The sequence below is a fragment of the Colletotrichum jinshuiense genome, chromosome 8 (assembly GCF_051148585.1).
Source record: "Colletotrichum jinshuiense chromosome 8, complete sequence".
NCBI classification, from domain to species: domain Eukaryota; kingdom Fungi; phylum Ascomycota; class Sordariomycetes; order Glomerellales; family Glomerellaceae; genus Colletotrichum; species Colletotrichum jinshuiense.
In genome coordinates this window covers 1,731,636-1,754,772 of record NC_139315.1, presented here as the reverse complement: position 1 = coordinate 1,754,772, position 23,137 = coordinate 1,731,636, and the positions used below count along the sequence as shown (strand labels likewise).

Here is a 23,137-nt window from a genome sequence, read left to right as displayed (position 1 = left end):
ACTATTGGCTCCGAGAGAGCGAATGTGGGAAACGCGAGGGACCGAAATGGTTTATGATGACGAATTTTTGCTACTTGTTTCAACGTTTGTGCGTCTCCTTTTGCGAGAGCTTCCTTTCACTTCTTGGCTTCTATACGATTTGGACTGTGGGGGGTATTCTGTAACACCAACAACATCAACTTCTTGCCAGCACGGCGCTTCCCGCCGTCTTGAGCGGGTAACTTCCAAATCAAGACTCACTTTCGCTTAGTCGATGCTCACTCCCTTTTCGCTGGCTGCGTGAGATGACTTCTTCTTTCCTTTCTTTTTCTTGCTGTTTGTGCTTTTGTGGCCCCTTCCAGAACACACACACACACACTCCGGCGTAAAAAGCGAAACCAACCAATCTGTACGCGAAGGAGCTCCCCTCCGCCGGGCACCCTCCCCCCCTCTCGTCGGGCGCACACTAATTGTGATGGTCACACGGCTTCGCCTGCTTATATTGGTGACGTCAAGTGTTCGTGGGGGTTCCCGCTGATGTGGGGTAAGATGAAGTACATATACAAGGTAGGAGGGGGGGAGGGAAGGAGGGGCACGGTGTGTTCTCGTCATCGTCGTGTTTTTCATTTTCTCGTCCCCGGACGCCTGGAGACGCAGGAATCGGGTCGAAGTGGTGGTTTTCTTCCCCTCTCCCCTCTTCGTTGGTGTTTGACCCAAGGACGTGGCTCGAACCAAAAATAAGATAGAATAGAATAAAATCCCCGAATGGAATGGACCCACGGTTAATTTGTGGACAGCACCAGGCTGATCTTTACAATGTCTATTCAGCAGGCAATTTTCTTTCCTTCTTGCCAGTTCCGGTCAGTGTGTGGGATGATCACAGCAAAAAAAAAAAAGCAGGGTGTCTCCGTACAATGCAGCCCAGCCACGGCAACAAGTACTCTACGCGTACCTCGTCCACCGACACCACCCCTCCCCCCGCTACTTTCCACACCAAGTCTTCAGCCGTTCGTAGCCGCGAGCTTGCGCTTCCGGTCCGGCGGGCTCCGGAAACGCCGGCCACGCCACCACTTCCGTAAGCCCCGGCTGCCCGGTTCTCGTCTCCACAATGCGGCCGGCTTCCTACCGAGGCGGTGCTTCCCCCTCCCTCCCAGGCGTCCGCTTGAGCGCTTGAGCGCAGATGTCGCCCTCTTCACTCCATTCCTCTTTTCCCATCCCCGAGACTCGGTTGGAGTCTTCGAGGAGCCGGACATGCATGTTTTTTGAGGTCTCTCAACCGTTCAAGCTACCATAGATGTCGAGAAGCTGCTCAAATACGTAGCTGGGCAGCTTGACGCCGTTCTCCGTCACGAGGTTCGAGATCAAATCGGGAGGCTACAGTCAAATATTGTCAGCTGATGAGGGCTCATGTAACGGAAGGGAACAACCCCCTCCCCCTTCCCTTGCAAAGACTTACAGTGTAATCCACGGCATCCTCGGGCTGCTCGCTCGCGCCGTCGGTCCGGAAATCCAGCACGTGCTGCTGGAAGCCCAAGTCCCGCTGGTCGAGCGGGAACTTGCGCACAAACTTGTGCGACTCGGCGGCGACGTAGAAGGGGAGCCCGGCCTCCTTGGCCAGCTTCGCGATCTGGTAGGTGCCCATGCGCGAGATGATGCCGCCGTTCTGGGTGACGGCCTCGGCGCCGACAAAGACCATGTGTACCTGCCTCAGCAGGCCCAGGACGTGGGCGACGGCGGGCTCGGCGATCTCGGCGACGGGGATCCCCTTGTCGCGCAGCTCCTTGACGACGCGGTCGGACTCGGCGGGGCGGTGCTCGTCGCGGACGTAGACGACCTTGAAGCGCACGCCGGCGTCGCCGGACTGGTCCGCGGCACGGAAGAGAAGGGTGGAGACGGCGCGGGAAGCGCCGTGAGTGAGGACGACCTTGCCGTCGCGTACGAAGCGCCAGCCGGCGTCGGCGATGTAGTCGCGGGCGGCGATGGCGCGGGAGGCGAAGAGACGGCCGTTGCGGAGGAGGTGGGTACGGACCGCGTCGAAGGACTGGTGCGGGTTTGAGGCAACGACAGAGGAGCCTTCTTGCTGCTTAAGCGAGGAGACTAGGTACTGCAGGAAGAGGTCGGTGCCGGCCTGGAGGGGCACGGGGTTGTTGACGGAGGCGTGGAGGGTGTTGGAGTGGCGCTTGACGAGGTCGAGGGTCTCGTAGACGGTTGTGGTGCCCGAGGCGTTGAGCAGGGAGATGAGGGCCTCGATCGCGGCGACGGGTTTTGTCAGGTCGGGGTCTTCGAGGAGGTGGAGGTATGTTGAGACGATGCTGCGAGGAGGAGAGCGTGTTAGCGGTGAGGCCTTTGGGTTGAAGGGCGCTGGGCGGTATATTACTCGAAGTCATCAGTGGTGTTCTTGTTGCGGACGGGGAGGTCGGCCGAAGCCTTGCTTTCGCTGGCTGCTGCGCCAAGACGCTTCCGTTAGCTCCTTATTTTTCAAAGCAAAGCGACCAGTGTCGGGAAGAGAGTGTAAACGTACGCGCAACGTCACCGGTAGCCATGACGATGTCGGAGAAGGTTTCGCTTTTGGAAGATGGGCAAAGGGCGCTGCTGCTGCGCAAGATGCGACTCCTACGCTGGAGGCGGCAGAGAGGGGTCACGAAAAGCGCAGAGATGGGTTCAATGAGAGGTCAGAAGACGGCAGAGCAAGGACACAGTCGGCTTGCGGGGTGTCGTCTTGCGGGGTGACGATTGCTGCGATTGAAATATCGGTGGTCGTGATAGTGGGGGTTGGTGTTTGGAGCTCAGGGAAATTTTGGGAGGCCAGTGACTCAATTCACAGGGACGGGATGGAGCTTGCCGTGCGTGGGTGCACCCGGTGGGCGGGATCGGATGCTCTGATTTGGCGGGGTAGTTTTGCTCCAATCTAATCAAGGCTCGGGAGGGGAGCATGAACCCTGGCCCGGCCGGCCCCAATACGGGGCTACCTGATATCACAATCGGCAGCCCTTGAGGAATCAAGTACCCGGCTATCTGTCCCTCTCGTCCATCTCTGATTCCAGGGCCTCTCCAAACCACAAAATAGCGGTCTCACCACCCTGTATCTTCACCCAAGCCATCCCACTACCGACAGCGGGGTCCCCTCCACACCCGAAACACTGACACCACCCAAACCCAGCTAATCAAGCTCCCGTCCTTGTAAGCCTTCATCTCCCCCCCTGAGCAAACAAGCAATTCACTCAATTCCCTCCCTCCCTCCCTCTCTCTGCCTCGTTATGACGCCTTTGTCTTTTCTTCACAACCGACACGCCAGTCGCAGCTCTACCCCACCTTGACGAACCTCTCCCTGATCGATCAAAAGAGTAGCAAAAGAAAAGAGCAATGGAGTCCACCGATCCCACAACCGGCGCCGCCCTCCCCGCCGATGCCATCCAGCGCATCCTCTTCATCGCTCCCGGAGCTCATGTCTACAACATCCCTCCCCTGACCTCGAACAAGGGCTACAGCGCCGCCGGCTGGACCGACCGCCAAATCTTCACAGCGCGCCTCCGCGTCCTCGAGACGGCCTGGGAGACCACCGCGCAGCCCACCCCGACACCCGTCGGCGTCGGCAGCGCCGTCATCCCTGTTGCCCCCGGTGCACCCGCGGGCATCACCTCCAAAGAAAACCATATCAAGGTCGACATCGTCCTCGAGGACCCCTCCAACGGCCAGTTGTTCGCCGCGGCGCCCTACACGTCCATCTCGGCCGTCGAGCCCGTGCTGGACTCGTCCCGCTTCTTCGCCGTGAGGGTGCAGGACGGCCAGGGGAGGAAGGCGGTGCTTGGGCTCGGCTTTGAGGAGCGCAGCGAGGCATTTGACTTTGGCGTTGCGCTGCAGGAGGCGCAGAAGAGCCTGGGCTTGCTGGATGCGAGCCAGGTGAAGCAGGCGGCGGAGAACAGCAAGCGCGCCGAGGAGGAGAAGCTCAAGGACTACAGCCTCAAGGAGGGCGAGACAATCACCATCAACTTTGGGGGGTCCAAAATCGGCCGCCGGTCGAGGCCCGAGTCCGACGCGACGGCCGGGGCAGCGGGCTCGGGGGCCGGGCTTCAGGCCTTTTCGTTACCGCCCCCGCCGGGTGCGCCCAAGAGCAGTAACGGCGGCGGCGGCGGCCTCAGCTTCTTGCCCCCGCCACCGAGCGCGTCGAATCTTCGCGAGAAGAACAGGGAGAAGAGGAAATCGGCGCAGGATCTGGGATTCGACGACGGTCAGTTTGGAGAATTTGCATAGGGGGTGCTACGGCTCAGGAGGAGTTCGATTCGGAGAGAAGAACCCTGACTTCACTCAATGCACAGGGGAAGATATGGTCGAGAAACCAGAAAAAGGTTCAAGAGTGATATGAGGAGATCAGAGGCCAATTGCCAATGGGTTCAGTGAAAAAAAGAGATTCCCTATGCCGTTTGCTGCGGTTGCCGTACCTGCGCCACCAAATGAGCACACCATGGAAGAAACATTATACAAGCGCGTGACTTCCGTCTGAGACCGCCTGTTCCACGTCCTCGAGAGGCCTTTGAGGATCCTCATCCTTCAACGACGATCCACATGATTCTCGCAGCCCCGGCCAAAGACACCTCAGAGACGGCAGGCTCGCTCGCCTGCCGCGCTTTGTGAAATGAAGATTCATCCCCAGAGAGTGGCGCCTGTCCTCATTGCAGTCGTCGTATGGCGAACCCTGGTCCTCGTACTCGAACCGCAAACCATGGTTTCCCAAATCGTTCGCGGCTGTGCCTAAAATCTCGCTGTAGTCGGTCCACGGCTCGGGGGGTAGGATATTCTCTGTGGCATACTCCCGGGGCTCGAAGCAAGATGACATAGGCTCCCAATAGTTGTAGACCTGGTAGCATCCCAAGGGAATGAAGACGGGCGAGGCCGCGTCCAGCGGCGTTGGGATCATGGACGTCGCGTCCGAGGGCGTCGTGGCGTAGCCGGCGCCGGGCGAGCCCGTGTGCCACCAGGAGTGTCTCCGTTCGTAGAGCTCGCTCTGTATCTGCATCCATGTCTCTCGGCTCTGGAGCTCCACGTATATGTCTCCAAGCCTCAAGAGGATGGCTTTCTTTTGTGCCGTGGCCTCGATGATCTTGCTCCTGAGCAATGCCATCTTCTTGCGCGACCTGCGTCGCTCGTCGGCCGGCAGGCCGCTGTCGACCTTCTCTTGCAGAATCGACAGTTTCCTCATGAGCTCGACCTCTCGGTCACCTTGATTCTTCAGGGACGCCGTCAAGTAGGCCATCTCGGTGTAGAGCTGCTCGAACGATTGAGGCGAAGCGAAGGCTGACCACGCTGGGCTATGCTTGGCCGTCGGGGCCATGCTCCCTCTGGGATTTATACATCCTAATTTCAAGGAGGGTTTAAGAGGCGACGCCTGTGCACCAGAGTAAAGCACATCTGGTTGTTGATGGTAGGACTGGCAAGTAGGTTGGCTCGAGGTCGAATCTTCCGAAGCTGTAGTCATCGCATCTTGGCTGTGTACAGCTGGAGGGACAAAGGATGGTGCTTCAACGTACTGGTCCATGATGAAGGGCAGTGAAGGGTGAAGAGGCAATGCTGGCAGGACATCCGATGGAAAGCTGGTTCGATCGAATTCAGATATAGACGTCCAACAACCGGATTTAATTCCCACTGTATCCAAACCAGATCGACTCAGACAAAGGCAGTCTTCGGGGCCATAGAAAGTCTGGGGTTACGTCGCCTCGGCATCTCCATAAGTGAGACTAGAAAGCTTTCATCAGACACGAGGGGATAAAGCTGCGGCGACCAAAGGGCAAGCTGGAATTAGTCGGGCTTCTTGAGGAGGAAGAGGCGTCCTGAGGGGAAAGCAAACATGCCGACTTTGTAGCTGGAGCTCTGGCGTGATCAGTGCCTCGGCAGACAATATGAGCCTTCGCATTGAATAAACCAAGCCGGTTAGGCGCCCGCAGCATCTTGCATCGGCTGATGGCTCATGTAATATGGAACGAGCGTCTTTATCCATGGCTTCGTCAGCTCAATACTTTCCAAACACGAACCAAGGGCACATTGAGCTGCTTAGGAGAGTTGCTGAAACACAAATGTGGATATGGGTGTTTAACTGAGAATTGGACGACAATAGAGCATGATGACGAAAATAAAGCAACCGATAACGGAATTATTACATCCTTTACGTACCTGTGTTCGCCGTAAATTTCAATGGTGTCGATGGTACCATCCGAACGAACCCCCCATGCTTAGGTGACTCGGCTCCGGATTGCGATGCGTCTGCAGCTAGTGTAGCCATTTAGGACTGTGCCACCAACTTGGCACAACGCCCCTTTGACAGGTGCAGAAACTTGCACCAGTGTCTTGGTATTGAATCAAGGGATAGTATTTCAAATGTTGAAGCCCTCATGCCTGGGAGGATCACAAAACCGCCACAGACCAGCCGCTTCCGCAGCCTTCCGGACCGAGGAAACCTCGTCTCCCGATACAGCCCGGTTGATCTCGTTGTACCGAACCTCATCGCTCTGTTTCTCGGCCCTGGATTTGGTGCGCCTCTTCGGCTTGCCAACGTGGGCGTCTGGGTGATACTGTTCCATGATGTTGACAAAGCAGTCTCTGGAGACTTCCTCGGCCAAGAACTGCATGATCCGTTGCCCCTCTGCTTCTTTCCCAGGCATGACCAGGTGTCGCACAAGGAGGCCCTTCTTGGCGATGCCGTCCCCGGTAAAGCACAGGTCACCGACCTGGTTGTGCATTGCCTTGATGCTCTCGCGCGCCGTGGCCGCGTAGTCGTCCGCCTTGAGCAGGCGCTTTGACGTGCTCGGCTCCCAAACTTTGAAATCCGGTAGGTAGATGTCTACCAAGCCATCCAGAAGCTCCAGCGAGGCCGCTGAATCAAAGCTGGACGTGTTGTAGATGATGGGCACCCTCAGACCTAGGTCTTTCGCATGCAGGATGCTCAGGACGACCTGGGGTACAACGTGCTCCGGGGTGATGAGATTGATGTTGTGGACGCGGCCAACCTGCTGCAGTCTCATGTACCATTCTCCCAGCTCTTCGGGCGTCAGATCCTGGCCGTTGCGCTGGTGGGCGATATCATGGTTTTGGCAGAAGACGCATCGGAGATTGCAGCCCGAGAAGAATACGGCGCCACTGCCATTGTGTCCCTGGACACAGGGTTCTGAGAACGCGGTCAGTATGTCAGCCCTTGCATGAACTCCAAGAGAGGAGGTATGTGATGGGGCGAGTGCTCTAGACCTTCACCAAAATGCGGCGCAATCACGTTGACCTTGGTGTTATCACCAATCATGCACATTCCCGTGGTCTCGAAACGGTTGACCCCGCACAATCGCGGGCAGAGATTGCAGTTGGAAAGATGGGCGTATGCCTTGGATCTTTTTTTGGATTCATCGATGGAGGACATCGTCATGTATCGGGGGACGTAGTCGTCGAGGAGGAAGGGGGGCGCGAGGTGGAGGAGGCGGTGAGGGCCCGCCATCCCTCGGCGAAAGACTTCATTTCTTCTCACAAGTGCACGTCCTAGTGTATTCATTTTCTCAACTGATTGCGATCATGGCAAGCTGAGATGGAAAGGAGGGAGACGGGTGTTGCGTCACTGGATGAATCAACGAAAGAGAGGTCGGATTATTTATCATGTCTTCCTATTGGCTTGAGGAGTGAGAGTGGGCCCGTCTTCGCTCACCTTCGGTCAACGGGGAGTGTCTTTCGTCAGCGGCCTTAGACGACTCTTCTACCCCATTCTTAGAGTAGTTCCTGAAGAATACCTGCATTATATGATAGCCAACACTTCCACTTAAAATTTTGATTATTGGGTATTTCTTAGGCTTACTTCAACAACGGGTCTTCACTCTATCCAATGAGACCCGCCTACTCCGTGACCTCGGTCAACTGGACATCACCAACTGGTCATCGTCGCCCTCCATTCAACCAGCTGCGCTTATGACTGTGGCTATGGGTTTTATTCAAGCTTCAATTTCACGCCATATTCTTTATTACCCGACAGTTAGGTCGACCGAATACTGTGTTATAGTTGAAGTTCCCCGCATGACTATCTTCACGAGAGAGCCTCACACAGCTCTGTGCCGCATGCGTCCGACTTATAGGGAATCAATAATCTCTGACCCAGGTCTCATGCCTATACTTTTATTTCACTTCAGCGGTGCCTCTAGTATCGATGGCGTATCTTCCGGGCTCTAAATATCGTCTAGACAGGTACCATGTGAACCGCGTGGTCGAAAGTCAAATGGGCATATTTGCTTCTGCGACGACCCACCCGGAATCGATTCCAATTATGGAATGCCAAATCAATTTTGAATGCGGATGCACAGCCAAACTTGCTGGCCTCCACGTTTGCTATACTCACGAAGACCTGCTAGCGATTCCCATGATCTCAGAAGCGTCCCGAGCAGCGAACCAAATGGTTTACAGTAGAAATACCCGTTTATCATTGGAAATGAGAATCATCAATCCTCGAGCCATGTAACTTCGGTATGAAGGAGGGGTAGCACCTCGAATAAGAAAGTTAAGTCTCACGGCAAAACAAACAATCAGCCCTGAAATGGTGTAATGAAGAAAATGCTGCGAAATGGAACCCGATAACCTTCTAGTGCGTTTCCAACTAACATGAATATTGACGAAGAAATGGTTGAGAGTGTGATACCGTGGTTTGGCGAGGGCCCCACCCCAGTCCTTCCCATATGCAATCTCACACCACTTGTCTTGCTGGCCCTGTGATTTCGAGGATCTGCGTGAACAAATACAACGGGCTAATATGAACATCCGAAAAAGGTTGAAGACGTGCCCAAGAGCTGTCGTTATAAGAGTTCGCAGACCGAGCTCCGTACGTTAAAACATGGGCGTCGGTGAGCAGTGGGCTTCTACCGACGCTGTCATTGCAACCCACACAAAGGCCTCGGTCTTCTCACACTCATTCACTTTTCAAACGTTCTTTTTCAAGTGTCATAAAACATCAATAAACCTTGGAGGGAATTTATTTTGTCCCATGCTAAAAGGTTTGTATTTAGTCCCAGAGCGGCATTGGCGACTCTCCTCAGCATGTATTCCTCCTTCGCACTGTTTTGTTTCGTTTATTGGGTGCTCCTTCCATTCTCGAACGCATTGCATATCACGAACCAAACCATCGACAAGTACCTCCGCGAAAAATACGACTATATCATCGTTGGAGGTGGTCTGTCCGGTTTGGTGGTCGCGAATCGCCTGAGCGAGGACTCTAACAGTACGCCTCTCTCCCCCGTGGCCAACTCTTGAGCCACATTGACCAGTTGCAGCAACTGTCCTCGTGATTGAGTCTGGAGACCTGTGAGTGAAACCTCTATAACATCACCGTTCTTGGCTTTCGCTTACTCTCTTGCTAGCGACGGACGTGAGAATAAGGTCATCACGCCCGGTTACATTGGTCTCTCGCCCGCATCCCCATACGGAAAGAGTGTGGTGACCACCCCTCAAAACTTCCTTGACGGTAGGACACGCGGCATCAGCCAAGGAAGAGTCATTGGCGGCGGTTCAGTTACAAATGGAATGTGCTGGACCAGAGGCTCGGCTGCCGACTTCGATGGCTGGGAGGAATTAGGGAACCCGGGTTGGGGATGGAACAGTCTCCTTCCATACTTCAAGAAGGTGAAGAGAGCTGGACACAGACAGGCGAATGATTTGCTAATTCATGATGCAGGTCGAGGCGTACACGACAAATGTCGACCAGAATGTCCGAGACCGCTTCAACATCAACCCGGACATGTCGTTTCATGGAACAGACGGGCCAATTGACGTTGCCTACCCTCAATATTTATACAATTCATCGGGTATGCCGGCTACCATATGTTGCGAACTCAGTGATCTAACGTAGCACAGATCATGTTCTTCAAGGGTTGTCAGAGATCGGCATCTCCATTGCGGCTGATCTTAACACGGGCGACCCGACGGGCGCTATGATCGTCCCGTCTAGCATGTCTCCCAGAAACCAGACTCGGTCCGATGCGAGAACGGGTTACTTCGACCCTGCGATTGCCCGCCCAAATCTGCATGTCGTTACTGGACAAATGGCGACTCGGCTGATTTTGGGGTTGCCCGGTTCTTTGGTCAGGCAAGGACACCAGCGTCGTATCATCGGGGTTGAAGTAAGTCATCAGCCTCACCTTGTCGGCTTCTATTTCAGGACTTGTTACTGACTGGCGTCTTCAGTTCTCATCTGGTCCTTTGGGTATCAACAGAACAGCAACAACCAACAGGGAGATAATACTTGCCGCCGGCGCCATTCAGTCTCCAACACTTTTGCAAGTCTCGGGTATCGGCCCTGAGCGAGTTTTGGAGTCATTGAATATCTCTGTGCAGATTAACCTACCAGGAGTTGGTTACAACTTTCAGGATCATCCGATGGCCCAATTTCCCTTCGACTGTGAGTTGAAATCAGTCATTCGCCCCTATATGGTGCGTATCTGACTCCGGCTTCCAGACTCCAACTCGTCCATATTCACATCTCGAGATCTGAATGGCGATGCTTTTGAAGCTGCCCTCAATACATTTCTTGTCAACCATACTGGTACGCCCAAATAATAACAGAATACGCAACCAGAAGCTAACTCATCAGGTCCGTTGACGGCGCCCTTGATCAATACTGTCGCCTTCCCAAGCCTCCGTTGGCACCCCGAATGGAAATCTCTACTGCAGCATGCCAAGAACCAATCGTCCTTCGACTTCCTACCCCTCGACACCCCGTCTACAGTCACACTCGGGTACAACAAGCAAAAGCGCCTTGTTCTCTCTCACCTAGCTCGTGCCGACGTCGGAGCCTACGAACTCCTCGCCGCGTCCTGGGGCCAAATCTCCATCGCTAGCCAGAAACCCCTTTCCCGCGGCACCGTCCGCCCGAAATCGTCCTCCTTCTTTGACGGCCCCGCCGTAGACCCACGGTACTGCGCCGACCCATTGGATTGCAAAATAATCAGGTTGGGTCTGCAGATGGTGCAGAAGCTCATGCGCACTGAGGCGATGAAGACTCTCCTACCCGCCGTGGACGCGCGGTTCAACTCGTCGGATGCAAGGGAGCTAATGGCAGCACTGAAGCCGCTTGTCGGCACGGAGTACCACCCAAGTGGGACTACGAGCATGATGCCAAAGGCGCTGGGAGGAGTCGTGGATTCCAAGTTGATGGTGTACGGGACGTGTAACCTACGGGTTGTCGACGCGGGCATCATGCCCATGATCCCCGGTGCGCATGTACAAGCTGCTGTGTACGCTGTGGCGGAAAAGGTGAGCCGATGTGTGCTTCTTTCAGGGTGGTCGATGGTTTTTGCTAATCCCGGATTTAGGCCGCAGACATTATCAAAGACGCCGCAAGTGGTCCGGAAGCGTGTCCGCTGGGCCAGCCGAAATGGCCCATTGACCACGGCCTCATTCGATAGATGCACATTGTGGTTAAGCTGGGGGCAACATGATGTGAAAGTGACGATCAAGGGCTTGCTTAATAGGAATGGTATTCATTTGGCCCATCTTGAACAGGGGTTATTTTGTCCCTCGATCGATATCTTCTGTGCTCATGCCTATGTTGGTGGCTCGAGTATGACATTACACAGTGGGTACGTTGAATAGTGTAACGGTGAGATGCCCGAAAGAATGGCGGATCAGTCAATAAAAGGAGTAAGATTCCGTGTGTGTGTGTGTGTGTGAAAATTCAGTCGCCCCAATGCCGGCTTTTCCTTCATTAGCCGGCTAGATACCCGACATTAAGTGGTATAGTACAATCCGTTGCAAAGTCAATCATTCCATATCAATATCAAGCGTTGTCTTCAACCCATTGCTCAATCCTCTCAACCAAATCAGCCTTCTTCCCGGCCGTGCCCTGTCCCCTGGCAGCGAGAATATCCTTTAGGTCCGCCACCAGCATCTTACTGATCCCACCACCATCAACTGCCGCCTTGAGCTGCGCGGTGGTCATGCCAGATCCAGAAACCTTCGCGCTCTTCGGCGCCGCCTTTGCCTTCTTGGCCGGTCTCTCGTCATCGTCGTCGTCCGCATCGCGTTTGATAGCCGCCTTTGCCAATGAGATTTTCGTCTCGGCCTGCAAGGTCTCGGCCCACTCGTCCAGATATCCGCCTGCTCGCTTGCTGATGGCTTTGTACTTTGGTTCCGTAAGGTCCTCTGCCTTTTCGGGGTACTCCTCCTCGAGGGCGAGGACCTGGAGGATCTTGTAGTGCCACTGAAGCGAGGGGTTGGGATATTTCTTCGGGTTGAACATGGCCTTTGGCAGCTGTAGTTGCTGTACGATGATGCGCATGCGGTCAATAAGCTCATTAGAGCTGACAACAAGGTTGCTGGGGGGTTCCGGGCCCTCACGGAGGTCGTCGGCGAAGGGGAGCGGGTAAAGCCAGAGACCCGCCGGTAGGTATGGGGTTCCCGAGTCTTCTTCCGAACTCTCGTGAGAGGGGATGATAGCGACGAGGATGGGGTTGGCATTGACGCGAGTGACTGCCCATGCGATGCCAATCTTCTTATCCTTGAGCAGCTTTTGCCATAGGGCGCTGAAGACTCGGGTTGAGCCGATGTAATCCTCCTCGGAAGGGAAGATGAAAGTGGACTTCTTGACGCTGGCCCAAAAAGGAAGCATGGCGCGCGGCTTGAAGCCGATGATGCGAATTATGGGTGAACCGAAATCCTTGAGGGACTTCTGTTCTTCGGGAGTGAAGTGCACGTACTCGCCACCGAATTTGTAGGCCTTCTTGAACTCGGTCTTTTCAACTGTCCGGGCGCTATCCTCGGCAATGCGCGTCGTCTCGCCGGCAGCGAGCTGTGGCTTCTCGCCATCCAGCCAGATGTAGGATGTTCTGGCAGGTACCTGGCGATGGAGGATGTTGTATCCCTTGACTGATATTCTTAGTCCAGGGGCAATCTCGAATGGGAGGTTGGAGAACAGGGCGCGTTTGGGCGTTTCTTTGGAGTTGACGTTTGAGATTAGGGAGTTAAGAAGGGTGATGCCGTCTCCTGACTTTGAACTCCGAACCTCGGAGATGTTGGCCTCCGCAGCTGGGTCCCGATAGATGATGTCCTACACTAGTCAGTCTCAGTCCTTCATAGCTGACTGAGGGCACTTACATCGTAGAACTTGCCGAGATCAAACTTCTTGTCGTTTCTCGTAATTGGGAATAGTTCTATTATGACACCGAGGTCATATAGATCCTTTGCTCGCACAGCAGCGGCCGATTTGGCGGCCTTGTCTGCTGCATGAGGATCGTCATTGTCTGTAATGATAAACAGCCGTCTGCTGCCAAAGTTTGCCGCTTTCGTCGTGAATATCTGGTTTGCACAGAAAAAGACATTTGACATCTGTACCGACTCCTTCCCTGGCACTAGGACCTCATCTTCGTCCTCGCCCTCGTCTCCATCCTGTCCGACTAGCGTCTTCAGCGCCTTTACATCCTCTGCCGCAGGAATGTCGAGATCGGTGAAGAGGTAGCAGTGTGGATACCCTAGGCCGGACCGACCGGATTCCTCTTGAAACTTTGACTTTTCTGTGCCGAAGAAAAGAATGCCCATCATGTCCTTGGGGTTGGAAATGATGCGCTGCTGCATGAGATGGTAGGCACATTTTAAGGCGGCCTCGACGGCGCTGTCCTTATCGGCCTTTTTGGAGCTTGAGGACGAAGGATGCTGCAGCATAGAGGAGCTCACATCAATTGCAAGCAGAATGGCGTCTTTTTGCGACTTGTAGTCCTGAGATGGATGAGTTATAAGTCAGACGTCTTGGGGCGTCAGCACTCACATTCTCATCGAGTTCCTCCTCCGCATCTTCCTCCTCCTCCTCTCTTTTGAAGTCTCCGCGGTCAGCCATATTGATTCCCGGTTGCTAGCTGGAATTGATTAGAAGTTGGTTGAGACAGAATTGACTGTGGTGGGCGATGGGCATATCACCTCGCGGCTTGCCGTCTCTAGGCAGCCAACGCGACAGGGGGGAGCTCCGTTGCGCGAAGCTCCCAACGCGCATCCACGTGACTGCATTTCTGGATTACGCAGCTGCTGATTGGATAGGGACAGCCGATGTTAGATGGGTACCTAGGCAGCAGCTGTTTTAGGGCAAAACTGTGGATTTCTAAAGTACTGTCATAGTTTCTCGGCCATTCAGGGGTCCTGCTCGGTGTTCGGTGCACTACGGATACCATCTACCTAGATCGGGGATTTCCTTCGTCATCGAGGCCGAGAACCCACATAGTATCGTTCGGCATCGGCCACGCATCACCAGGGTTCGTGATTGCCACAGTTGCGATTTTTCAGAACGATTCCATCCTCACCAATTCCCTTCTGCCACCTGCTCCCTTCTTGCGAACTGGTACACTTTGAATTTCTTCGCTATTGACAAACAATGGCGTTCAAGTATTCAACAGGACAGCTCTCCAGGAGCTTGTCCAAGGCGACGGCCTCGGCGCGCAATGCCTCCTCGCCCCTCATTCTGGCGCTGCCAAAGCAGGCCACACCTCAATTGAGGTCAATGGCAACCGTCCCACCCGTCACGCAAAACTCCGTTGGATCCAAGGGCCCGACGGCCATGGTTTTCCTAAATATGGGTGGTCCGTCGACAACGGACGAAGTGGGAGACTTTTTGAGCCGGCTCTTTGTACGCTGCCCCTCCGTGCTCTGCTATGACAGTATGCTGACAATGCGCAGGCGGACGGCGATCTGATTCCTCTGGGACGCTACCAGAATTACCTCGGCCCCTTCATCTCCAAGCGACGAACCCCCAAGATCCAGAAGCAGTACGCAGAAATTGGCGGCGGTTCTCCCATTCGCAAATGGTCGGAGCACCAGAACGCAGAGATGTGCAAGATACTCGATGAGATCTCGCCCGAGACGGCGCCACACAAGCCATATGTCGCTTTCCGCTATGCGGATCCCTTGACCGAGGAGATGTACAACAAGCTGCTGGCAGACGGGTTTGGAAACGGAAAGGGCGGAAGAGCAGTTGCATTCACACAATACCCCCAGTATTCGTGCTCAACCACCGGAAGTAGCATAAACGAGTTGTGGAAGTGGCGACAAAGGCTGGAGGGCAAGGCGGCGGCGGATGCGACCCCAGGCGACGGCACCATTTCATGGAGTGTTATTGACCGGTGGCCGGTCCACCCTGGTCTTGTTGAGGCATTTGCGCAGAACATTGAGGCGAAGCTATTGGAATACCCCGAGGAGCGACGCAAGGACGTTGTCCTTCTGTTCTCTGCCCACAGCTTACCCATGTCTGTGGTCAACAGAGGTGAGCTTCCTCTGCCAACAATACGTACGAAGGACTCCGAGCTAACATTCTTAGGCGACCCTTACCCCGCCGAGGTTGCCGCGACCGTCTATGCCGTTATGCAGCGTCTCAAGTTTTCCAACCCTTACCGCCTCTGCTGGCAATCCCAAGTCGGCCCCTCTGCCTGGTTAGGCCCGCAAACATCCGACTCGGTCGAGAACTACATCAAGAAGGGCCAGAAGGATCTGGTGCTCATCCCGATTGCATTTACCTCTGATCACATTGAGACTCTGTATGAGCTGGACCTCGAGGTCATTGGAGACTCCGGACACCCCGATACCGTAAAGCGAGTTGAGAGTTTGAACGGAAGCCCGGTCTTCATCAATGCCCTTGCAAACATTGCCAAGGCCCACCTCGACAGCGGTATTGCATGCTCGCCACAGATGGAGCTCCGATGCCCTGGGTGCAAGAGCGAGCGGTGCCTAGAGTCGAAGAAGTTCTTTGCGGAACAACAAACGAAGCTTTCCTCGTCGCCTGCAAGAGTACTGGCGCATTAGTCAAATCATTATTGGTCGCTTTCTGTGGCGACGGTGTGTAACTACCTATGTATTAATACAGGAGTTGGGATCTATCAGGGTCAAAAAACAGGACAATATCAAAAGGTGGCGGCAATAAAACAGCGGTACAACTCTTAAGCCTGCGATCGTCACGTAAATCTCTTCTTTGTAGCCATCTGTGAAGCTTGCATTGGTAAACAATTCGTAACATTTTCAGACTGCATGCTTGTCAATCATCAATGAGTGAAGACACTGAAAATCAAGATGTTCGGGGGGTTCTGCTCCTGTTGATGACGCCACTGTATTTTCCTGATTGTACTAACAATTTCCGAGCCAACTCCACCCAATCGCCAGGATCACTGCGATCAACACTCTTGATTTAAGTCCACGGCACACTTGCGATCTGGGAATCCAACCGCCTGCAGATTATGTTGAGCACACGGACATTGAACAGCAGAATATCACGAGCTCGCACTGTTGATTTCCATCGAATGATGAGCTCTCAGGACAAGATTCATTTCGGGCCATTCGAGGTCACGGGTCAGGTCAGTTGCAACTCATTCCCATTCCAATACGGTCAAGGCTTGAGTAAGGCCGAAACGACTTCAAGCCACCTGTTTGGCGTCGCATCTTTATATGTGGTTCCCCGGAGCCATGGAGATGATGCTCTTGGGGTTATTTTTCACCCGATGCCAAAAAGCCTCACCAAACGCAGCCCAGCCTCAGACGAGACTTGGACTAACACGAGACAGGTCTTCTTCAAGACAGCCCACTCCTTCGCCTTGGTCAACCTCAAGCCCCTCCTTCCAGGCCATGTTCTCATCTGCCCTTTGAAACCGCACAAGCGCCTGACAGACCTCCCGCCAGCCGAAGTAACGGATCTCTTTACCACGACGCAGCTGGTCCAAAAGATGCTGGCACGCCGCTACTTTCCCTCCTCGCCAGAGTCAGCCGCACCGGCAGCGCCGGAGGCAGGTTCGTTCAACATCGCAGTGCAGGACGGTGCGGACGCAGGGCAAACGGTGTCACATGTCCACGTGCACATCATCCCCCGCATCCCCGGCGAGACGGGCAAGGACGGGTCCGGGCCAAGGGACGAGGTTTACGAGCAGATGGCTGCCGAGGAAGGGAACGTTGGCGGCGCGCTTTGGGATGCGGCGCTGGGGGAGAGGCCCCAGGCTGGAGGGAAGTTTGCGAGGATCGAGGATGCGATGAGGAAAGCAAGGAGTATGGATGAGATGGTAGAGGAGGCGAATGCGTATCGGGCTCTGTTGGAAGAGATGGGTGCTGTGAGTGAGGCCTAGAAGAAACCTGCAAATCTGTATGTATCATCGCGAATAAGGGTGTTTTGGGTAGGCGATCTCTCTACAATAAGTCGGTATTTTGGATGCTAGATTCATCCGTATTCTCAAGCGTGCATTGCCAGCTTCATGGCTCATAACCCATACGGTGCCCCAGCGCATACAATGTCCGTTGCTGGTAATCACATACTAGCAGCATGGTATGAGAGAATCTATTAGATAGTACGCCATTTCTTCGTCTTTCCGTATTTAAAAGAGCTCATCTAATATTCGCTGACCACACCGATCTTGACAAGCTCAGCAATCATCTCATACAAGTTGCGGTAGACCCCCACGTCATGAACACAGTTTGAGTCAGGGGTTGCTCAATTGGCACTGTAGCGGCGGGACCCCACCGAATCATTAACGCGTATGGTCGCGTCGGGTCGCGCGTCTTCCCGCTCAAGATTAATTGTCACCATAGCGACACACTACCGCAACACCGAGTAGAGTGACTGAACTTTTGGCAAGCACGACGAGTTTTAATTCTTCAATTCTGCTCTGCTTGTCAGTCAAGATGCCGAGTGCTTCATCACCCATCACATTTCCCGCCAGCTCGTCACCGCCCGCGGGGAAACGCGCGAGGCCTGCAGCGGCAGACCCTACACGACCCAAACCGAAGGTCAACAGCGGATTTCTACTCGACGATGATTCGGACGACGACGACGAACCGCAGCAGCCCCCATTGAAAAAACAAATTGTCGACTTTGGCGCACGGGTACAGCGTCCAGCACCCGTCGCAACCATCACAGAGGAAGCGGTTTTGGAGCCGATAGCACCAACTCCCGAGACGAGAAACGACCGTACCGACACCCACCCCACACAAAGCGCCCCTTTCGAAAGGCCTCCCAGCATTGCCTCGACTCTCCTCAGTTCGACTCCGGCAATCTTCAAGTCCTCTCGAACGTTTAAGCTCACAACCTGCGCCGGCACATCTACCACCATCAAGCAGCGAAAGCCAACTGCGAGCGCATCGTATGAGAGCATCGTTGCAGCGCGATCTAAGACGAAGGACGGAAGGGCGAAGCGCGCATACTATGGAATAGACATCAACGAGCTCATTGACGCAGCAAAAAAAGAGTCCTCCGAACCTAGCAAGCCACAGAGAACGGAGAGTGATGTGCCCGTTCGGTCAGTCGAGCCGCCTGTAACCGGGAAACCACAAAAGACATTACTGTGGACCGAGAAGTACAGGGCCAAGAACTTTTTGGACCTTTGCGGTGACGATGGAACCAACCGTATGGTCCTCCGCTGGCTGAAGCGCTGGGACCCGATTGTCTTCCCCGGTGTTGCGAAGAAAGTCCCAATTGTGCGGAGACCAGGCGCAAAACAGGCCCAGGAGGAGGAAAAGCCACACAAAAAGATTCTGATGTTGACTGGGCCACCGGGCCTCGGAAAGACAACACTGGCGCATGTATGTGCCAAACAAGCAGGTTACGAGGTTATGGAGATCAACGCCAGCGACGACCGAAGCCGAGACGTCGTCAAGAACCGAATAAGGACGTCTCTGGGAACCGAAAGCGTCAAGACTGTCGAAAACAAGAAGTTGAAAGACGGAGAACTCCAGCAAAAGGTTGCCAAGCCAGCTTGCGTCATTGTCGATGAGGTCGATGGTGTTGTTGGCGGAGCCGGTGCTTCAGGAGAAGGTGGCTTCGTCAAGGCCCTGATTGATCTTGTGCTGCTCGATCAAAAGAACAGCCCTGGTGGCTCGAACGACTCAAATCGAAAGAAGAGAAAGGGGGACGACTTCCGCTTGATGCGGCCGCTTATTCTTATCTGCAACGATGTCTACCACCCCGCACTAAGACCTCTGCGACAGTCAGGCATGGCGGAGATCATACACGTTGGAAAGCCGGGTATTGATGCCGTTGTCACGCGGCTAAAGACTGTGTTTGACAAGGAAGGTGTCCCCTGCGAGAAGGATGCCGCACGCAAAATCTGCGAGGCGGCTTGGGGGATGACGAGTGGCATCGATGCGAAGCGAGGCGCAGAAAGCGGAGCCGAAGGCGACCTCCGAGGTGTCATGGTCGTTGGCGAATGGGTCGCAGGTCGTTTCAAGGCTGCTGCCGGCTTCAACGACCGATTGACCAGGCAATGGCTCGAAAAACACGTCCTGCACGATCTCACCAACGGTGCCGGAGGAGCGAGAGGACTCGGACGAGGGAGTGCGAAAGATATTGTCGCGCGTATCTTCCAAGAAGGGGGCGGTTTCCCTAAGCAAGCTCTGGACACTTCGCAGAATTTTAAGCACAAACACGAACAACCCCAGTCTCAGCTCGGATTCACGGAGTACCACAAGAAGAACGCCATGGAACGTCTACGGCATATGATCGATACCAGCGGAGAGGTGGAGCGGGTTATGACCGATATCTTCTTGGAGTATCCGAATCGAGAGTTCAACGACGACTCTTTCCTGTCGAAGCCCAATGCGGCGTACGACTGGATGAACTTCCTGGACACGTGCTCTTCGCGCACCTTCGGGAGTCAAGAGTGGGAGTTGGCGCCCTACTTAAGCCAGCCGATCTTGGCTTGCCATGACTTGTTCGCTTCGAATCGTCGTTTTCAGGCCAAGGCGGGCTACGATAAGAAATGGGGCGCTCAGGCGGAGGAAGAAAGCGAGCCGCCTGTGCCATTTTCTGGTCCTCGGGCTGACTTTGCTGCTCACGAAGCGCAGAAGCAGAACAAGGCCATGCTCCAGGCTATTCAGGCCCAACTTAACCCCACACTAGGACGGTCGTTTCGCAGTGTGGAGGAGATTTCTACAGAGTTCATGCCGTATCTAGTTCGCATGGTGTCGCCAGACGTGAAACCTGTCGTTATTGGCGGCAGCGGTATCACCACGGCCAGTGTGCGGAAAGAGACAGAGAAGACCATGGTCAAGCGAGCAGCAGCGATCATGGCAGAGGTCGGCATCGTCATGCAGAAGGGAAAGATCGAGACCGATTCGCTTGTGAGTAGGGGGCCGCAGTGGGTTTACCGTATGGAGCCGTAAGTTTTCCCTTGATCTTATTCACGGCATGTACTAACATCAGACAGTGATCTCGACGCCCTCGCGGTCTATGAGACAGCAGGCAGCCTGGTGCTCTCTAGCCAAGCCCCCACCCGGTATGCCGTGCGTCAAGTACTTGACCAGGAACTGCAAAGGACCATCGCTCTCCGCGAGAGCGCGGCCCGCCAGGCGCGGTTCAAAGCGGGCAACCCAATGGGACTCGAAGAGATTCCCGTGCACGAGGACAAGGAGAACATCTTGAAAACGCAGGCGAAGATTCTCGAGGCGAGTGTGAAGAGGGACTTTTTCGGGCGCATTATCCCGACAAGGCCGCTAGGAGAGGTGGACCCCAACGGAAACGGCAAGCGGAATAAGCAGCATGAAAGCGAGGGCAAGGACGAGAACAAGGTTTGGGTTACGTTCCATGAAGGGCTGAATAATGCTGTCAGGAAACCGATTACGCTGCAGGAGTTTATGAAGGGCCTGTAGGGCGTTTTAAAATCGGTCGGATGACCAATGAATACTCAATAATATCACGAAGAATCTCATAATTGTGTTTTGTTGTCAAAGTTTGGTATGATGCATCGTCGACTACCTCGAACGTAAACGCCAAAATTCCTTCGGAAACCAGATCATATGACAAAAGTCCCCTGCCTTTAGCAACACTTCAGCTCCCGATGACGCATTCTCGTGCGGTCCAGCTCAGGGGCAAGCGCAGCAGCCTCCGTTGGGCAGGTTGCCGCCGCTGTCACGCAGGTTAGTCTTGTACTAAGAAATATCTCAAGGGTGAAACTCACGAGCAGATGCAGACACCAGGGCAGAGCTCGACCCCGTTCTTGCAGTGGGCGAGGTTGCTGGAGGCACACTGCGCGGGCGTGAGGCCCTGACGCTTGAGGAGGGACGCGACGGCGCGGACCTCAGGCTGGGCGACGATGGCGCTTTGTACGGCGACGACAGAGGCCAGGAGGGCGAGGACAGTCGGGAAGTGCATGTTGAAAGCTGGGTGCGTGGAGAGAGTAGTGGTAAAGTGGGTAGATGGGATTGTGATGGTTGTGAGAGCAGTTCAGGCTGGTCAGTAGAGAAGCGGGACAATACCAGATGGGGAGAAGGGGAGAGTTGCAGGCTCTTATAGTCTTTTCATAATGGCCTTTATTCTTATCTTCGGCGTGTTACAGACAGCTTTGCGGATTGCCTGGGGCAAGCCTGAGTTCCGTCGTGAAGCCTTCGACCTCTGCAACACATAGACGCTGCCTCCATCTCCACCCGAAGCACTATACGCAGGATAGGAATCCGGCACGCCAAGGGGTCTCATTACGAACTCCCAGAACTTGACTCAATGCTCGGTAGGGGACTCCGAGGCGGGTATCCTAGTGCAAATACGGAGCAGTGGGATGAACTGGGGTTGCCATGAATACACTACGAACCATTGCCAACTGCCATGACTAGTAGCTGGGCTGAATCACATACAATACAATTTATGCATATCTATGATTGGCAGGTTATGTACTAGCACGGTAGAAGCCTCGCAACTTGCAGTATTCTTGTCTTGGGAGTCTTGTCATGTCCAGCAAATATCGTAGTAACGCTCGTCGGCTATCGGTACGGGACAAATACAATTCAATATTGCGAAGAGCCACCGGAGTTTCAATCTGCCACCCAACACTGTAGACATTGATTTGAAATAATGATCAGCAAACTAATATCTAGTACCATCTTTTTTAACTTTATAACATTACTCGCCAAATAATAGAGTTTCTAGCTCAGCCTAGATGACCCCAGTTAAGCTTATGGGGTTCCCGGCACACTCGGTATGCGGCGGATCCTTCGCAGTGGACTTTGATTATTCTATACCCTCCGACGGCGGTGGTTACGCCGCAAGAATCCGAGTCCGAACTGCAGCCTGCTGACACACTCGAGTAGGATTCGTTAAAGCATTTGTCGATTACATCTAACATGTTGGCAGTCGACTTCTTTCTTATCGACCCTCGGCAACAACACTGCCGAGAGCTTTAGAGTGCTCAAGTAAAAGACGCAGCATCCAGAATGGACGAGTATATTTCATAGTTTTGCTGCAATTGACTTTGCGTACGTGTTGCCTCTAAGCATCAGCCTATTTTAGTGATGCGGCTACCCCATTCCTATATTGTTGGGTATACGACTCATTGCCGTATCGACCGGTGTTACAGCCAGCTAGGTTGGCCAATAGGTTGGCCTGGCCTGCTTCCCACCGCTCCAGCCCATCACCTTGTCAGTCCTGGTGCCATCTGCAACACAAAATTTGCTGGTCGAATTGTAGTTCACGACTTTCAAGTGTCTAAGCATAATATTCTGCTTTGCTGCAATGTTTGTAAATTGCATGTCATCCGGCGGCTTACTGGAACCTCCTTGGTTTATATCTGCTGTTAATATCAAGCAGACTATATTGACCTAGGAGGCCAAAGTCGTTGAATGCAGCCTGTCGCGGTATTAAGTGCTCTTCACAGGGTCAACCACCCCTCTCTTCTCAGAAAATACAATCGCTGGCATTACTATTTTTCTATGTTCCTTCCATAAATTGGCCAGCTAAACAATATCATTATAAGGCGTCTCAATGCAACGGCGTCGTTCAGTCTCTTGAGTGTCTTGGCCCACAGTCTAAGCAAGGTGGAGTGGAGACCCCGCATACCGGGGCATGAGGCGTACCCTTGTGGAGCCAGCCACACAAAAACCAAGCGCAAACCCTGCACCCATGTCTCACCCATCATAGACCCCAACAAGTCAGCCACCTTCAACAACAGCAACCATCCGACGTGGTGTAGCGGTTAGCATACTCCGCTTTCATTCAATTGAAAGGTCCGGAGAGATCCGGGTTCGATTCCCGGCGCCGGAACATTCTTTTTGCCTTTTATCGGTTTGTGTAATCATTTGTGTTGTTTTGACGGATGGTTGGTCATGGTGGTGAGTGTTGCTGGTAGAGTTTGTGCCTTGTTGTGTGCCATGTCGGGGTTTGGCAAGAGTTATTGTAACAAATCAGATGCTGAGATGCACCAAGCATCAGCAACCA

At 54.1% G+C, this 23,137-nt stretch overlaps 10 protein-coding genes across 10 annotated transcripts; 5 read left to right on the top strand and 5 right to left on the bottom strand.

Annotated features, from left to right (window-relative positions):
- Window positions 1-1,251: 1,251 nt before the first annotated feature.
- EsH8_VIII_000487 (translation initiation factor eIF2B subunit alpha) lies at window positions 1,252-2,522 on the bottom strand (the record flags this gene model as incomplete). Its single annotated transcript, XM_083269529.1, has 4 exons — window positions 1,252-1,353; window positions 1,436-2,291; window positions 2,357-2,423; window positions 2,501-2,522. 4 exons carry the CDS (start codon window positions 2,520-2,522, stop codon window positions 1,252-1,254), a joined length of 1,047 nt encoding a protein of 348 aa, XP_083129297.1.
- An 820-nt stretch (window positions 2,523-3,342) lies between these two features.
- EsH8_VIII_000486 (adaptin-ear-binding coat-associated family protein) lies at window positions 3,343-4,230 on the top strand (the record flags this gene model as incomplete). Its single annotated transcript, XM_083269528.1, has 1 exon — window positions 3,343-4,230. The coding sequence occupies one exon, from the start codon at window positions 3,343-3,345 to the stop codon at window positions 4,228-4,230; it is 888 nt and encodes a 295-aa protein (XP_083129296.1).
- Window positions 4,231-4,453: 223 nt separating this feature from the next.
- EsH8_VIII_000485 (uncharacterized protein) lies at window positions 4,454-5,512 on the bottom strand (the record flags this gene model as incomplete). The annotated part of the gene is made up of 1 exon (XM_083269527.1): window positions 4,454-5,512. The coding sequence occupies one exon, from the start codon at window positions 5,510-5,512 to the stop codon at window positions 4,454-4,456; it is 1,059 nt and encodes a 352-aa protein (XP_083129295.1).
- Window positions 5,513-6,344: 832 nt separating this feature from the next.
- On the bottom strand, window positions 6,345-7,507 carry EsH8_VIII_000484 (uncharacterized protein; the record flags this gene model as incomplete). Its single annotated transcript, XM_083269526.1, has 2 exons — window positions 6,345-7,135; window positions 7,213-7,507. 2 exons carry the CDS (start codon window positions 7,505-7,507, stop codon window positions 6,345-6,347), a joined length of 1,086 nt encoding a protein of 361 aa, XP_083129294.1.
- Window positions 7,508-9,030: 1,523 nt separating this feature from the next.
- EsH8_VIII_000483 (GMC oxidoreductase-domain-containing protein) lies at window positions 9,031-11,393 on the top strand (the record flags this gene model as incomplete). The annotated part of the gene is made up of 9 exons (XM_083269525.1): window positions 9,031-9,211; window positions 9,258-9,294; window positions 9,351-9,612; window positions 9,665-9,794; window positions 9,844-10,109; window positions 10,174-10,387; window positions 10,445-10,531; window positions 10,580-11,241; window positions 11,301-11,393. 9 exons carry the CDS (start codon window positions 9,031-9,033, stop codon window positions 11,391-11,393), a joined length of 1,932 nt encoding a protein of 643 aa, XP_083129293.1.
- A 371-nt stretch (window positions 11,394-11,764) lies between these two features.
- EsH8_VIII_000482 (uncharacterized protein) lies at window positions 11,765-13,816 on the bottom strand (the record flags this gene model as incomplete). Its single annotated transcript, XM_083269524.1, has 3 exons — window positions 11,765-13,033; window positions 13,081-13,698; window positions 13,748-13,816. The coding sequence occupies 3 exons, from the start codon at window positions 13,814-13,816 to the stop codon at window positions 11,765-11,767; spliced, it is 1,956 nt and encodes a 651-aa protein (XP_083129292.1).
- A 528-nt stretch (window positions 13,817-14,344) lies between these two features.
- On the top strand, window positions 14,345-15,765 carry EsH8_VIII_000481 (ferrochelatase HEM15; the record flags this gene model as incomplete). Its single annotated transcript, XM_083269523.1, has 3 exons — window positions 14,345-14,596; window positions 14,647-15,229; window positions 15,284-15,765. The coding sequence occupies 3 exons, from the start codon at window positions 14,345-14,347 to the stop codon at window positions 15,763-15,765; spliced, it is 1,317 nt and encodes a 438-aa protein (XP_083129291.1).
- Window positions 15,766-16,256: 491 nt separating this feature from the next.
- Window positions 16,257-17,069, top strand: EsH8_VIII_000480 (bis(5'-adenosyl)-triphosphatase; the record flags this gene model as incomplete). Its single annotated transcript, XM_083269522.1, has 2 exons — window positions 16,257-16,310; window positions 16,518-17,069. The coding sequence occupies 2 exons, from the start codon at window positions 16,257-16,259 to the stop codon at window positions 17,067-17,069; spliced, it is 606 nt and encodes a 201-aa protein (XP_083129290.1).
- Window positions 17,070-17,622: 553 nt separating this feature from the next.
- EsH8_VIII_000479 (uncharacterized protein) lies at window positions 17,623-20,583 on the top strand (the record flags this gene model as incomplete). The annotated part of the gene is made up of 2 exons (XM_083269521.1): window positions 17,623-20,093; window positions 20,142-20,583. 2 exons carry the CDS (start codon window positions 17,623-17,625, stop codon window positions 20,581-20,583), a joined length of 2,913 nt encoding a protein of 970 aa, XP_083129289.1.
- Window positions 20,584-20,796: 213 nt separating this feature from the next.
- On the bottom strand, window positions 20,797-21,085 carry EsH8_VIII_000478 (uncharacterized protein; the record flags this gene model as incomplete). The annotated part of the gene is made up of 2 exons (XM_083269520.1): window positions 20,797-20,839; window positions 20,892-21,085. The coding sequence occupies 2 exons, from the start codon at window positions 21,083-21,085 to the stop codon at window positions 20,797-20,799; spliced, it is 237 nt and encodes a 78-aa protein (XP_083129288.1).
- Between the last annotated feature and the right edge of the window lie 2,052 nt (window positions 21,086-23,137).